General features: G+C 42.0%; 1 protein-coding gene across 3 annotated transcripts in view; it reads left to right on the top strand.

Moving 5' to 3' along the window:
* Reln (reelin) overlaps positions 1-15,328 on the top strand; it is a 426,015-nt gene that overhangs the window by 351,665 nt on the left and 59,022 nt on the right. For all 3 annotated transcript variants that reach the window (XM_075956443.1, XM_075956444.1, XM_075956442.1), the window contains exons 37-43: positions 1,284-1,368; positions 2,222-2,404; positions 3,984-4,155; positions 4,257-4,359; positions 6,056-6,285; positions 11,344-11,564; positions 13,978-14,125. In XM_075956443.1, the coding sequence (XP_075812558.1) occupies positions 1,284-1,368; positions 2,222-2,404; positions 3,984-4,155; positions 4,257-4,359; positions 6,056-6,285; positions 11,344-11,564; positions 13,978-14,125 (1,142 nt within the window). The remainder of the gene's footprint in view (positions 1-1,283; positions 1,369-2,221; positions 2,405-3,983; positions 4,156-4,256; positions 4,360-6,055; positions 6,286-11,343; positions 11,565-13,977; positions 14,126-15,328) is intronic.

Below are 15,328 nucleotides of genomic sequence, written 5' to 3'. Positions count from 1 at the left end.
AGAGTAACAGTCCTGTGTCTCAATGTAAGCAAATGGCATTACTAGCTGAATCTCTGTGCTGTCTGAGGATGCCACCTTTGTCCGCAACCCGTGATGCAACCTTTGTTCACAACCCATGGATGCAACTTTTGTCTGTAACCCATGATGCAACCTTTGTCCGCCACCCGTGGATGCCACCTTTGTCTACAACCCGTTTCCTTGTAACCCTCACCTACTCACCTAGAAATTTCTAATAGCGTTCTCTCTCTCTCTCTCTCTCTCTCTCTCTCTCTCTCTCTCTCTCTCTCTCTCTCTCATTTGCAACATGAGAATAATCTTCCTCTTAGGAATACTTAGTAAAGTGTCTGTTAAAACCCAGCATGTTATAGGCACTCCATGTATGTTTGTTATTTCAGCTGTTAGTGACGGTCGTGACAGTCATCCTTGATAAACATGAAGAAGAGGGGAAAACTTACTCTCCTAACGAATACAGCATTTGCCCTTTAGTTGATGATGAGGAAGTCATTTGGTGCTGTCTCAGCCACAGACTGCTGAAAAGTCACTTAACTCAGCAGGCTCAGCTGAGAAACTAAAGCCTGTTCGGACCTCGGGACTTCTGCCCTCTACATACAAGAACACAGCAGCCTTCTGAGATGTCGATCTCGGGCAACCAGAAATAGTTAATTAGCAGAAAAAATGACTAAGGCTAATGCGGTCGTTTTCCTCGATGTGTGGCCTCTCTGCCTGAGTGGTTGCTGTCTAGGCATGGGGACCTGGCTTCCTTCTGCCTTATTTAACTCGAGCAACTGGGGCGTTGTGTCAGCCTGTGTGAGAACCTCCTGGGGCTGGCAGAGCAGGCAAAGCAGTAGTGAGTTCCCCAGACTCCTTGGAGCCCTGGAAAAGTTAGCTATTAGTTCTTGGCCTCCAGCGGGAGCGCTCGCGCGGATTCGTCTTTTCCTCTTCGCTTCTCTCACAATACGCTGCCATCAAATGAGGCGGTTTTGGAAACGCCGGCAGTGGACAGTGCTATTGTTTCTGCACCACCTTTAATAATAGTCCCAAAAAGTATGCATCAGAGGTGGGATAATAAAAATGTGTTGCTTAATCACATAAAATGAGGGCATTAAGAGAAGGCGATATCTTCCTTTTGTCCTTTTCAGCTAGACAAAACATTGCCGCTCATCGTCTGTGGCTGCCGTGGCTTCTAACCATGTCACTATTACCTAACTAATTAATGCAGGGTAAGTATATAAAACAGAAGTAATTACACAAGTGACAGAGGTTCCTTTCTCTCTTGTTTTCAGGAGGGACTAAGAATGCTTATCTCCAGGGACCTAGACTGCACCAACACAATGTATGTCCAGTTTTCACTCAGGTTTATAGCCAAAGGTAAGCTGCTCCCGTGGTATGCATCCTTTTCCTTCATGAAAGTTGCCCTGTGCACAATCTCTCCCCCATAAAGAGATAGCCCTTGAGCTTCACTGTTCTCAAGTGATCTTGATTCAAGTTCTTCTTGCCACGGTGACGCAATCACTGCTGTTCTAAGCCGTTTAATACAGGCGTGGTCACCGTGCTGGTTGGTAAACTTACTGTCACGTCCTTGCATGGCCCCGCCGCTGCTTTCTAGCTACCAGAATTTTAAATTAAAAATTATTAATCTTTGAGCATTTTGGGTTTATTTTTACAGATGTGAATGCTCCCAAAGCACTCCTTGGTCTTTCTGACTTTTCATATGTAATTAATCATTTTCTTTAAAAATAGTCACTATAGATATATGGCGTTTTCACGTGATTTTTATTTATATTGCTTTGATTTAAACGTTTCAACATTTGCAAAGCTGTGACGTCAGCAGAATGAATAAGTTTTTACTTGGTGTTGCCTAGATATAGGAGAGAGGAAAGATATAGGAGGGAGGGGGGAGGGAGGGAGGGGGGAAGGGAGGGAGGGAGGGAGAAGGAAAGAGGGAGAAAAGGAGGGAAGGAGGGAGAATGTGTGCAGTTACAAGTGTGCGTGTGTGTCACGCACATATAAGAGAAAGACTGTCTACGTTTGGTGTACTTTTTAAAGTGTACTCATACACGGGCTCTACCGACAACCACTCTCAGTTGCCACTGAAGTGTTTGGAGCTGAAAGTCTCTGTGTGAATCTAAGCAGGCTCAAGGGCTGACGCCCCGAACATCAGCTCGGAGCGGACCATGTCCTCGTCACGGTGTGCTGTATGCCTGTGCTGTCTCCTCCCTAGGTACTCCAGAGAGGTCCCACTCCATCCTCTTACAGTTCTCTGTCAATGGAGGAATCACCTGGCACCTGATGGATGAGTTCTACTTCCCTCAAACCACCAGCATACTTTTCATTAACGTTCCCTTGCCGTATAGCGCCCAGACCAACGCTACAAGATTCAGACTCTGGCAGCCATACAGCAATGGTAAAAATGCATGCGTTCTCTTTTGATCAAAACCGATGGCCGCGTGTTGATGTTCTTGTTCCTAAGACATGGAGAAAGGATGGCCTGAGAGGCACATGGACTGTGCACGCCACAAATTTACGCGCTTCCCTTTTGACCACTCTTCATGGAATGTTGAACTTTATGTCTCCTTCTCACCTTGTATAATTGACTGATGAATTCTTGCTTTAGTTTGTCTTCATTTGGTTTTGGCTGAGACGTCTTTACCTTCACTCACAGGCTGGCCCAAAACCCACTAGATAGCTCAGAACAGTTTTAAATTCAAGATCCTCCTGCCTCAGCCTCTGAGTTGCCAGGATTACATTGTGAGCCACAGAATCTGGGTGTTTTGTTTTGCTTTGTTTACTAATAATCCATCATTGCCATTAGTTCCTCACCAACTGCAACTATGTTTTTGTTGAATTTATTTAGGAATTACCATTCTTCTCAATGGCATTTCATAAGTGAAGCAGATTAGCATAGAATGCCTAGAAAAAGTGGAAGGACCTTAGACCAAGCAGGCAGTGTCTACATCCAGGCCAAGCAGGCAGTGTCTCCATCCAGTCCAAGCAGACAGTGTCTCACATGTAGACCAACCAGGCAGTGTCTCCATCCAGGCAAAGCAGGCAGTGTCTCACATCAAGCATTTCACATTTACAGAAGGTTTTCATATTTCTAACTTTGGCTATTTCTTATAGTACTATTAATATTGACTCTAAAGGGCCAGATTTTGCAAAGACATGCATCTAACTGCCTAAATAAGTACAATGACAATGTATTAAGCAGAAGTAACAGAAATGAGTAGGAAAAATATACTTCTGTCTCTAAAATAAAACCTATGTATTTTTTATGACAAGTAAGTAAATAAAATAAAATTTCAACATGTTGTAAGATAGATACAATCATGGTAGATTTTTGTTTAAATGGATTCATATGTATAAGATATAAAGTGCACTTGAAATTATATAAAGTGTACATGTTATAAATATATTTTTACCTGATACTTTGTACTCATGAATTTTACTTAAGGATCAAACACAACTCTGAAAAAGAAATACACCCAGTTTCAAAATCTAGACGATGTTGGGCCTCATGTTACATTTGAAATGCTTACTTTATTTTTTTTATTATTATTATATTCATCAAACGCTTTCAAAACAAGAAACTAAAGAAAACTCCTAGAGTTAGGGCCACAGTAGGAGTGAAGACAGACAAAGGTGGATGGTTTCACTCCCACAGGCCCATGGCCCTGCTCGGACTAGAAGCCCAGGGCATATGCACAAGCCGCTCACCGGCCCTCCCTGAGCTAGCATGGCTGTTCTGTGTTCGTCTCATATGGCTGCAAGCTTTATTTTCCTCACACTTTGATCGCTGTGAATGTGCTGCCATGTGGCTTGTGGGTTTCGTCTGGGAACCATATGCTGAAACTGTTGCCACTCGGTTTCTCCTGCTAGTCGCTTTTTTTTTCTTTCAATGAGAAAATCCAATTTTCTTATTTGGGGGGGGGGGGGGGAGACAAAAAAACAAAACAAAAAAAAAACTTTATCCAAAACTCTCTCAGGTAAGAAAGAAGAAATCTGGATTGTTGATGACTTCATTGTCGACGGAAACAATTTGAACAACCCCGTGATGCTTCTGGATACATTCGACTTTGGGCCCCGAGAAGACAACTGGTTTTTCTACCCAGGGGGAAACATCGGTCTTTATTGTCCGTACTCTTCGAAGGGAGCTCCGTAAGTACTAGGCTGAAACGCTGAAAGGGAAATCATTGCTCCATACACATCAGGAGGAATTCTTGCCCTAACCAATTCCCCTTTGCTTTCCCGATGTCCAGCGAGGAAGACTCAGCCATGGTGTTTGTGTCCAATGAAATTGGTGAGCACTCCATTACCACCCGGGACCTAAGCGTAAACGAGAACACCATCATCCAGTTTGAGGTACTGACTCTGTCCTATTGGGAACGCTTTACATCTTACCTTGAACAAAACATCAGCAGGAAGAAGAAAGTCTTAGATTATACACAACTAGGAAATCACAGTGTGTGAAATTAAGTCATAAAAGGTCTGTGGGTCATAGCTTACTTTATTATCGGACCAATTTTTATTATACTAATGTTTGCTTTAGAAATAGTTACTTGTAACACAGATTCCCTCCTATCTACTATAGCAAGTGTTGAAATCAATTACTTTAAAATTATAAAAATGTGAAAGAATGCTCTTGTGGTCTTGTTACTTTTCACAGTTCTTATTTAAAATTTAAATGTCTTAGGACCTAGGTCACTCTAGCTATAGTCTGTACGGTACCAGCAGACATATAAGAATGTTTATCATACTGTGAATTTTACATATAAAACAGTATCACACTATTTTTACAGTATTAAATATACTTACCATGTGTAGTTGTCATTTCATATATTCCTTATATTTGTCAAGGAACTAAACCCATAATCAAAGCATTTGCATATTTGAAACACTTGAGTAAAGTCATCAGAATAAAAGGTTTGTTATGCCAGTGTTCTAGTTGGTAAGAGACATCGTGCTGATATCTGTGGTTTAAATGCTAAGAAAAGGTAGCATTTTTACCAAAAGTTCATCAAGTCCCAATTGCTTATTTATCAGAAGATAAAGCAATAGCCACACCCTCCCTGCTCTGTGTTCTTCCCCCTCCACTCCACTCACTACACGTTAATAATCAGTTACCATAACGGCGTGATAGCAAGAAAATATTCTTTGGCTTTCCTCTTTAGGAGATATGGCACTATTCTTTGGAAAGAGGAGCTATGGCACAGAAAAATCATCATGCATTTAGCAGAAAGAGGCTTATCAGGAAGGAAGGGGGAGAGAGAGAGGAAGGGGAAAGGTCAAAAGTTGCAAATTGCCATTAGATTGAAAAAAGAATCTAAATATCCAGTGTCCAACATGTGGGTTAGACTTTTAGGTGCTGTGTTACGTTAGCATGCGGGTTAGAGTTTAAGATACTGTATTACGTACTGGAAACGACAAAGCAGACCTTAGATTCTCTGACACGCACCAGGCACATGCGTGTTGAAGAAGACACGCCCGGAGTAGCTGCAGAAGTGAGTGGATTTATTTTCCTAACCATCACTGTCCTCTCACCGCGAATGCTACCTCAGAATGCTGTCCATCCTGAATATTTCCAACTTTCGAAAATCTTTCCTGGTCAATAATAATAGCAACAATTGCATTCTGTTTTGTTTTACAAAACAGAGTGTGTGTTGAAGGTGAAAGCGTTTGGGGTATTTATAAGGTGTCATGTGAAGGAAACAGAAGGTCACTGCGAAGTAAACTGGTAAGGGAGCTGTTAGGGAGGGAGCACTCTTTGTTATTTTCTTGACGATGATTTTTTTTAAAATGGGCCAAAGGTAAAATCTGGCGTTATCTCAACCTTTTTCTCTTGTCCATTTTATGTTTCTTGTAACATGAGAGAAAAAATTTTTTGAGACCTTTTTAGGTTCCTTATGAAAAAAAATGTAATTTAAACATAATATATAATGTCATTGGTGCAAAATAGATCTTTCAGAGTTACGTATCTCAGTGAGACACTTGCCGAGGATTAGATTGGCGCCAGGAAATATGGCGTGATAATCCGTACCACTTTTTCTTTCCTCCCAAGATCAATGTCGGATGCTCCACTGATAGTTCGTCTGCTGATCCAGTCAGACTGGAATTTTCCAGGGACTTCGGAGCCACCTGGCACCTGCTGCTCCCCCTCTGCTACCACAGCAGCGTCCACGTCAGCTCCTTGTGCTCCACCGAGCACCACCCGGGCAGCACCTACTACGCCGGGACCACCCAGGGCTGGCGGAGGGAAGTCGTGCACTTCGGGAAGCTGCACCTTTGCGGGTGAGGGTCTGACGCCTGGCACCACGTGGGGTTTTCGTTTGACGATCTGTCACTCACTTGCCGTTTCCAGGAAGAAAATATCACTTTGTATTTCTTTTCGGCTCTCGCTTGAAACAGATCAGTAGACATTTGAGGCAGGAAAAAGAGACAATGTAGCTACTCGTGCATGGTTTAAGGATGAACTGAAGAGCGCGCTGTGGATTGCGTTGCTTGAGATCCCTTTCCCATGCATCCTTCGCAAATCAAAAGGAAGCAAGATAAAACATATTTTTCTCATCATTTTGACCCTCTTCCCATGGGCTCTCACCTCACGCTATAAATACAGTAAAAAATGCAATGCATTCATACACACCCCCGTGGGCATGTATGGAAGCTGGAAGCCCACAGTCAGTTCTAGGCATCTCATAAAAAGCATTAGCACTTTCCCCTTGGGTGTTTTTACTTTTTCAACCTCCCTCAGCATTCTCGTAACATTATACTTGTCTCTTCTGTTGAAAAGCTGCTTGGAGATAAAGGACTTCTCCTCTCAGCTAGAGGAAATGAAGATGGTAGTTTCCAAAAATAAAGCTTATACCATGAGGAAGAGACAGAGAGGAGGGGGTCAAGGCAGCGGCCAGCCTAACAATCGGTTTCTCTGAGACAGTGCTTCTCAACCTTCCTAATGCTGTGATCCTTGACATAGTTCCTCATGTTGTGGTGACCCGAACTATAAAATTATATCATTGCTACCTCATAACTGTAGTTTTGCTACTGCTGTGAATTGTAATGTAAATATCTGTGCTTCTCCCATGGTCTTAGGCTACCGCTGTGAAAAGGTCATTCCGCCCCCAAAGGGGTCATGGCCCACAGGTTGGGAACGACTGTTTTAGAATAATGTTCACTTTTCTCAGTGTATATATCAAAAAGAAGAAAGTACTGCTATTGTACTTTCGAGATGGAACTAGATGTTTCATCCTCGTGTGAAACTAGGCATAATTAGACCTCTTTTGTCTATAGACAAAACTAATACTTAGTAGTCTTCGCAAAGATTGAAAGTGCATTTTCAAAAGTTAGCGTTGTCTTGGGGCATAACCCACCCACCCTTCACTACCTCACTAGAGCAGTTTTTATTATTTGATTATTAAGACCTTAAATACTTCCTGTTGTCTAAGGCTCTTGATACAGCGTGAAGGCAGTGTAGAACATCCAGTGTTTTCTTCGCACGCAGGTATTGCTAGACAGAATGACCTCTAGACTCTAAGTGAAAGTCGGAGGGGGTGAGGAGACATTCTGGAGCTCACAGAAATGATAGAACACCACCCAGCTTGATGCTGAACTCCTATTGATCAGAGAGAGATGTTCACAGAAGAAGTAGACAGGGGAAAGTGTCTCAGCAAAAAGAAAAACGAGTCTATCTGAAGTCAGTCATTTTCCACTTAGAACATAGAAGGACTTAATGAAAAGATGCCAGGGACTTTGTGGTCCTTGTTTTTATCATCCTGCCATCAACATCAAATAGATCATGATTCTTGTTTCCTAGAACCCTTGATTCCAAGTCTCCTAAAAATAAAATCTGAATGTCAGTCAGGTCAAGAGTTGGGAGAGCACTCCTTGACAGACTGGGCATGGGAAAAGCCTGGGGCTCAACCACTTAGACTCTCTTATGCGCTGACTGTGTTACCTCAAAATTCACAGGATGGAATTGTAGCCCTTAAGGTCATATCATTAGACAGAGTGGCCTTAGGGAGGTCATTAAGCCATAAATGGGATTACAGCTCTCATTAGGGAGGTCCCAGAAAACCCCTTTGCCTCACAACTAAACTAGATAGCATCAAGTTTGAACTTTAAAGCAAGCCCTTAGCAGCCCCTGCGCTAGCTCCTTGATTTTCAACTTCTAAGTGATGAGAAAATACTAAATGTTGTCATTTATGAGCTACCCAACTCATGTTATATTTTTGTGACCATTGAAGCAGAGTGAAACACTCACTTTTGATCAACTCCGTCATGTGCATGCTGTGAAGTACCCAGTCTCCTCTTCCGTGGGCTTCTGCTTTTCTCTGACTTCCTAGTTCAGAAAGGACCCAAGATAGGCTATAGCCATGACTGTGGTGTACTGCCTAAGACATGCTTCAGCAAGTTCCCCCATGCAAATAATCTTACCTGACATATGTGGAGTCAGCCAAGAGATCTGTGAATGAAAAGCAGAGCGGGTTGCCCACACCAGGAGGACCAAACGGCAGGGCCACGCCTCGCTGACGGCTTCCTCTGGGCCATATGAGCATAGCAGCTTATCTTGGACACGTGCACAAGGAAAACACAGATATCTCAATTTCACCCACTGGAGGAAATCCATTTTTGGAATGTAAAGAACTGAGACTGTGTGTTGCTCGTGTTCCATGTCATTTTATTTCTATGAAAAGGGATGGAGTTGGTGAGGTGTCATGCCCACTCTCAGAATTGTATCAGCCATATCTGCGGAGGGGAAAATTTGTCTTCATAATAATGCCTCATCCTTGTCTGAAGAAAAGAAAATTAGTCCTGTTCTTAAAAACCACACAGGCATGAATTGCTGGAAGGCAAACGTGAAATTTTCTCCAGCTCAGTGAACCATTCTGTGGTTTGTATTCACCATGGGACTTAACAGTAGCATAAATACTAGCTGCTGAAGGGTGTGTGTGTGTGTGTGTGTGTGTGTGTGTGTGTGTGTGATGCTAACTTACCATTTTCTGTGACTTAATGGACACTGGATACACATATGATCACACACATACACAAACAATATGGCTTTGTTTTCAGTGCTAAGTTTTTAGAGATATTTTTACATTTTAATTAAAATATAATCGTATCACCTGCTCCTTTCTTCTCCCCCCTCCAGCCCTTCAAGGTCCCCTCCCTCCAGTTCCTTCCATGTCCCCACTCTCAAATCAACAGCCCCTCCATAATGTTTACATTCAAAACACGAGTTGAATTTTCACCTAATTTTATTCACATCGCCGTTGTGTCTTTCGGTCTAGAGTCTTTTTCTCCGAGAACGTCCCCGTTGTTTCTGCTTTGTGCATTTTTTGTGATGAGTCAACCCAAGCCCCTATTGATGGATACAGGGTGACGTACCTGAAATTTCAAGCGTGTATTTTAAAGAGAAGACCCTCTGAACAGGGCTGGCTCGGGGAGCAGGTGCTGACATTTGCCAGGAGGATGACAATGGGAATTTTTCACAGTAATGTTTCAGCCGAAGGGAACCACAGCCAAAGCAGGCTAGAGCCCATTTGTCACAGCCCTTGAGGTTTCTGTGCCAAGGTGGGCGAACACTAACAAATGCCCAGCCGGGGTGGCTCATCTGTATTCAGAACATTTGAATAAATAAGTTCAAAAAAAAAATCTATGTAGGCTTTCATTAAAAGGAAAACTCCAAGCGTTTCCCTCAGCTCAGCAGTCTGAGAGTTCAAAAGGTAAGGAGTGCTTTTGCCAAGACTAAACTTTGACAAGTCTAGGAGAGCCTGGTTTAATTATGTATTGGCATTGGGGTCTGTTTTGAGCTCCTGATAGAAACAATGAGCCTACATGTGAGAACTATGTCTGCAATATTCTCTGCCACGCTGCAGAAGCTTCACAAACTTCCTTCTCGTCACCCATGCCCAACCCTAGTGTTTCACTTCTAATTTGTTTCTCAAATGGAAACTATCCAGAATTGAGCCTGTGTGGTAACCAGAAGATGGATAGATTCATGGGGCACAAAAAGAAGTACCCAGGATCTATTCAATGCCCATCTCCTCTAAAATAATTCCAACTTCTTTGAACTGAGTTTTAGACATGTTTTAAAAATGTTATTCTGAACTTTTAGTTAATCTAGTTAAATACATAGATAATTTTCAGGGACATGATTGTCACCAATAACATTATAAGATAATTCTTTTGCCAATTTTGGTGATGGTGGTGACTTGGGGAACTGCGGGCAGTGTGGTGGTCAGTTGGTTAGGTTAGGTTAGTTTTTGGGTTTTCGTTTTTTTTTTCAAACAGGGTCAATCCTGGCCTAGAACTCTCTCCGTATCCAGGCTGACCTCAAGAGCAACTACTGTGTCAGAAACACTATGCTGGGCGCCATGAAAGGGTATAATAAAGGAGGCATAGACATTAGCTGCTACAAGCCCTCTGCTGATAGAAGACATTGGCGTGTTTTTAAGTAACTCCAGTTGTTCCAGTTGTAATACTGTAATGATGGAAACGCCATCACCATTGCAGGAAAGGTACCCATGTACCTAAGACCCAGCAATTCCACGACCATCCTTCGCAGAACCGAAAGGACTTAAACAAACACTCCCCATATGTTCACAGCAGCCCTGTTCTCCACAGCCCAAAGGTGGGAACAATCAAACCAATGAATGAGTGAGCTGAAAAATCCCCATAAGTCCCTGAGATGGAGCGTCAAGAGGAGGAACGTCTGGTATTTGCTGGAAGTGGATGGCCCTTGAAGACATTAACGCTGAATGAATGTCGCTGAACGCAAACCATACGTTGCATGGTTTCATTGCTGTAGCAGACTCAGAGTGGGTCCATCCACAGAGACAGGAAGGGCGCTGGCGGTTGCCTGGGAAGAGAAAATGTGGAAAGGCTGCTGGGGTTTCCTTCAGGGTGCAGGAATGCTTTGGAACTCGATAAGGGCAGACAGCATTGGTGGTGTATAAATGTCACAGGATTGTGCATGTTAAACGGATCAGGGTTGAGTTTATGCTCCGTGGGTTTTACATCGGGGTTTTTTTTAGGATAGTTATGCAGAGTGTTGACAGTAGAGAGAAGTCTTCACCAAGAGAGCCAGTGTTGGAAGGGTAGGAAGATGGGGTGCCGTTTTCACTAACTGGTAAAACTCAGAAGGTTCTAGAGAAACAGTGACCCTACTGTCAAAAAAAGAAAAGTTGCATTGTACTGAAATGACAAGTCTCATTTTCTTCTCTTTTCTTTAACGATGTTTCCTTCCTCTTGAGTTGATACATAAGTAGGAATTTCCATTGTTTGTGGACCAGATGCGCTAAAGATGTATGGTTCCCTTGAGTAACTTTGAGCCCCTCGGGCCTTGTTTTCCAGGTCTGTGCGTTTCCGATGGTACCAGGGATTTTACCCTGCCGGATCGCAGCCCGTCACGTGGGCCATCGACAATGTCTACATTGGTCCCCAGTGCGAAGAGATGTGTAGCGGGCACGGGAGTTGCATCAATGGGACCAAGTGCATCTGTGACCCAGGCTATTCTGGTCCAACCTGCAAAATAAGCACCAAAAATCCTGACTTCCTCAAAGACGACTTTGAAGGTAAGCTTCTCTCCTAAATCCCATGTTGCTTTTGGAAGAGTTTGTTTGTAAACTTAAGTGGTGATGGTGATTTAACCGCTTGTGCATATTTTAATAATTGTTGTTACAACCGCAAAAAAAAAGTCCATTTCTTTCTGAATTGATAGGGCTATATTTGAAACCATGGTTAGTGAGGGAGAGTAAGACTTTAATTGATAAACTAAAGGTTATTTTCACCATGATTTTGTAAACTTTCTTTTATTTTTCAACATTTATGTTGGATCGTTAATATCCTGATACTAATGATAAGATACACATGAGAATCTATAAGAAAAATAAAACAATTTTTAATTAATTATATTAAATTATAATTATATTAATAATATTTAAATAATTATTTTTAACTTTTAAAATACATTTATTAGTTCTTTGAGAGTTTTGTACAACGTGTTTTGATATTCACCTCCCTGCTCTAACACTCTAGGATCTACTCATCCACCCTCTTCCCTTCCCACCCAGCTTTGAATCCTTTAGTTACCAAGTTCCTACTGCCCCAACAGTCTTGAATGTGGAGCCTTCCACTGGGGAGAGGTTTTATCAGGGGCTGTACTCTTAGAGAAACATGCCTCTACCTCCCAACAATGGCATCTGCTGGTGGCGTCTTGGCTAGGATGACCCTTCACACCCAACCCCCTTCTTCCTGCTGAGACTTGGCTGGCTGGGCATGTTCGGGTCTCGTCCATCCTGTCACAACTACTATATCTGCACCGCTTTTTGTACTACATCTAATTTCTGGCAAATGCCAATTAAGAGAATATTTCCAGAGGATAAGCTTGGATATAGGAATGAATTTTTCAGAAATCCAAGTTCTGTCAACTCTTCAGGCGGCCCCTCCTCCTTTCCACACCTTGATTTAATACCCAGAATTTGACATCACTACATGGGATAATAGTGTTACAACAACAGAGAAAAACAGATATGATAAACTAACAATTGGGGGACATCTAAATTGTAGATGCACTATTCCCAAACATTAGATTAAACATCTTCATACGATGGTCGAATATACCACCATATCTATGTTAATGTAATCAGACCAAAAAGACTTCATTTTTCTCTATTTTCTATAAGACTTTTAATATATTCGTGGTTTTATAATACAAATTAAAACCAGATTTAGGTACAAATGTATGATGAAACATTACACTTCCATAAAACATTTGAACTGTTGACAGATGCTACAATGTATATGAACCTTGGAAATAATATAATAAACAAAGGAACCAGGCAAATACATGCATTATATGTTCTGTTTGTGTGAAACATACCAAATAAGTCACTTCTTGGAGGTAGAAAACAGAGTAGCTGGTTGCCAGAGATGCAGGAGAGAAGGATGCTTTTTGGTCTAGGCTTCCCCTTGGGAGATGAAAACCTTAAAGCAGTTGCTAGCGAAGGTTTTACATCAGGAATACACTGCATACCCCTGGATTATTCACGGTTAAATTGTTAATACAGTAAACATGTTCTGTGTATTTTACCACAGTGAAAGAACAAACCACCTCTAAGGTACATATCTGAGTAGATTTGAGAACTGGCTTTGAAAGACATCCAACTGCAACTGTTAAATTGTTTTTAAATTTCTTTAAGTTTAAAAAAATTCACCTTTCAAAGATACTGTGTTATTCCTCAGACACTGCCCTGGCATTAGAGTGGAGACATCGGGGGTGGGGTGTGTGCCCTCCCTGTCTCCCTTCTGGCTTCATCCACTTCCTGATAACCAGTTCTCCTCCTTCTGTTGGATGTGGAGGGGCTTACCTGGGTGAGCCACAAATACCTGGAAAAAGACGCTCCTCCGAGGGGTGACCCTTTATATTAGTCAAGGTCAAAAACTTTCAAGAAGTTTCTATTATAAATGTCATGGCTACCCTCGTCCCGCAAGGAATGACGCAACCACCGGAGCTCTTCTCACTGCAGTTTTATTCCAGGACTTTTTACACTTCTCTCTCTCTTCACCTCTCTTCATTTTTTTTCCTCTCTCTCTCCTCTCTCTCCATTGACCTCTCTCCCCCCTCTTCTTTTTTCCTCTCTCCTTCTCCTCTCTCCTCTCTCCCTCTCTCTCTCTCTTCCAGCCCTTAAGTAGGCATGGGATGCCAACCCCGAACTGCCAGGTGGGCACTGCCCATAGGTTCACGCATATGCAGGCAGCTGATAATCATTGCGTGATCATAGCATAGGTCAGGCCTTAGCCATCTCAGGAGTTGATTATACATCTCCATCAGGTGTGATTCCATGCAGCTCGCTACATATAAAGAGTCCTTCAGTGTTTATGGCTTTGTATTTTTAAACTACATGACACATTGGTCATGTTTCTTTGAAAATACAACACAGCTGCACCTATAGTCACAGGTAAAACCACGTTTTTCCACTTCCTCAGGTCAACTGGAATCTGACAGATTCTTACTGATAAGTGGTGCGAAGCCGTCTAGGAAGTGCGGGATCCTGTCCAGTGGGAACAACCTCTTTTTCAATGAAGATGGCTTGCGCATGCTGGTGACTCGGGACCTGGACTTGTCACATGCCAGGTAACTGTAGCCTGCAGAAGCAGGGAGCTCTCTGGGGCAGTACCTTCCATGTTGATGTTAGACTTCTCTGCTCAGATTCCCAGATGTGAAACACAGCTAAACAACAACAGCAACAACAAACCTAATATCTGATATTGGATAATCCAGAAGATGACAATATTTAACTTACTCTAACTTCAAGAGAATCATATTGCATCTTCTTTATCCACCTTCTACTGATGACTTTCATCAATCAGCTCTTGAAATCTGGGGAAAATATGCACATTTATTCTATCGTCTTCATAAGAAGCTCAGTTGAAGTGCAATGCACCCTCAAGTTATTCATGATTAATTTTATCTCCATTAGCAAATTTCGTTGAGCGTATTTTAAGTGCAGTCTTAGTCTCTGTAAGTCCGATGCTCCGCTAACATTGTGAGAAGTCATTTTCTAAATTGAGCATGCTCACTCAGAGAAAGCGTTTTAAACTGGCTCGGAGGATTATGTCCTGTCATAGTGCATATCCCTCGATCACTTGACGAGCCAAAACCTTAACCGCAAAACATAAGATACAGCTTAGTGCGTGTAAAATGCAACCCCTGACCTATTTTTAAATGAGCAAGGCAAACAGGTTTATTTGTAAAACGTTCCCCAGTACTTTAAAATGCATCCTAACATTCCCTCTTTCTCCTGGCTCTCTCAAATATTGATCATAAATAATACAATTCACAAAAGTACAGTTCTATCTGAAACAGTTGTGTAGTTACTGGAAGCAAACCTTTATTCTACTCCGTCCTAATGCGCATGGTTTAATTTGATATTCTCCATGTCAGATTTAATAGCAGCCAAGTTCTCTAATTTAGAAGTTAATTAAGTTTTTCTAAATAAGTAATTTTCTAAGTAGTAATTTGGTGTTTCTATCACTAAATTAATGTAAACGTCTCTCCAATACAAGCAGATAACATACCCAGTTTTTCCTCGGTAGATACCATCTTTATTCATGTAGACGTCGGTAGGCACTAACAATGCGTGTTTTCATTAATCAGATGTTAAAAGCTGCATTCTATAGCTCAGCCAGTTGCATGCCGGATGGGATTTGCATATATTGACCTTAAAATGTTCAGCGTAAGATCGCAGTGTTTGCAGAGCCACGGCATAAATAGGTAGAAGTTGGGAAACTGGGAGAGATGAATGGCGTTGTGTATGATACTGATAACATTTATTAT

Source organism: Microtus pennsylvanicus, chromosome 22, assembly GCF_037038515.1.
Source record: "Microtus pennsylvanicus isolate mMicPen1 chromosome 22, mMicPen1.hap1, whole genome shotgun sequence".
Classification (NCBI taxonomy): domain Eukaryota; kingdom Metazoa; phylum Chordata; class Mammalia; order Rodentia; family Cricetidae; genus Microtus; species Microtus pennsylvanicus.
Note: the sequence above shows the minus strand (reverse complement) of the source record. Positions and strands in the feature narration are given on the sequence as shown.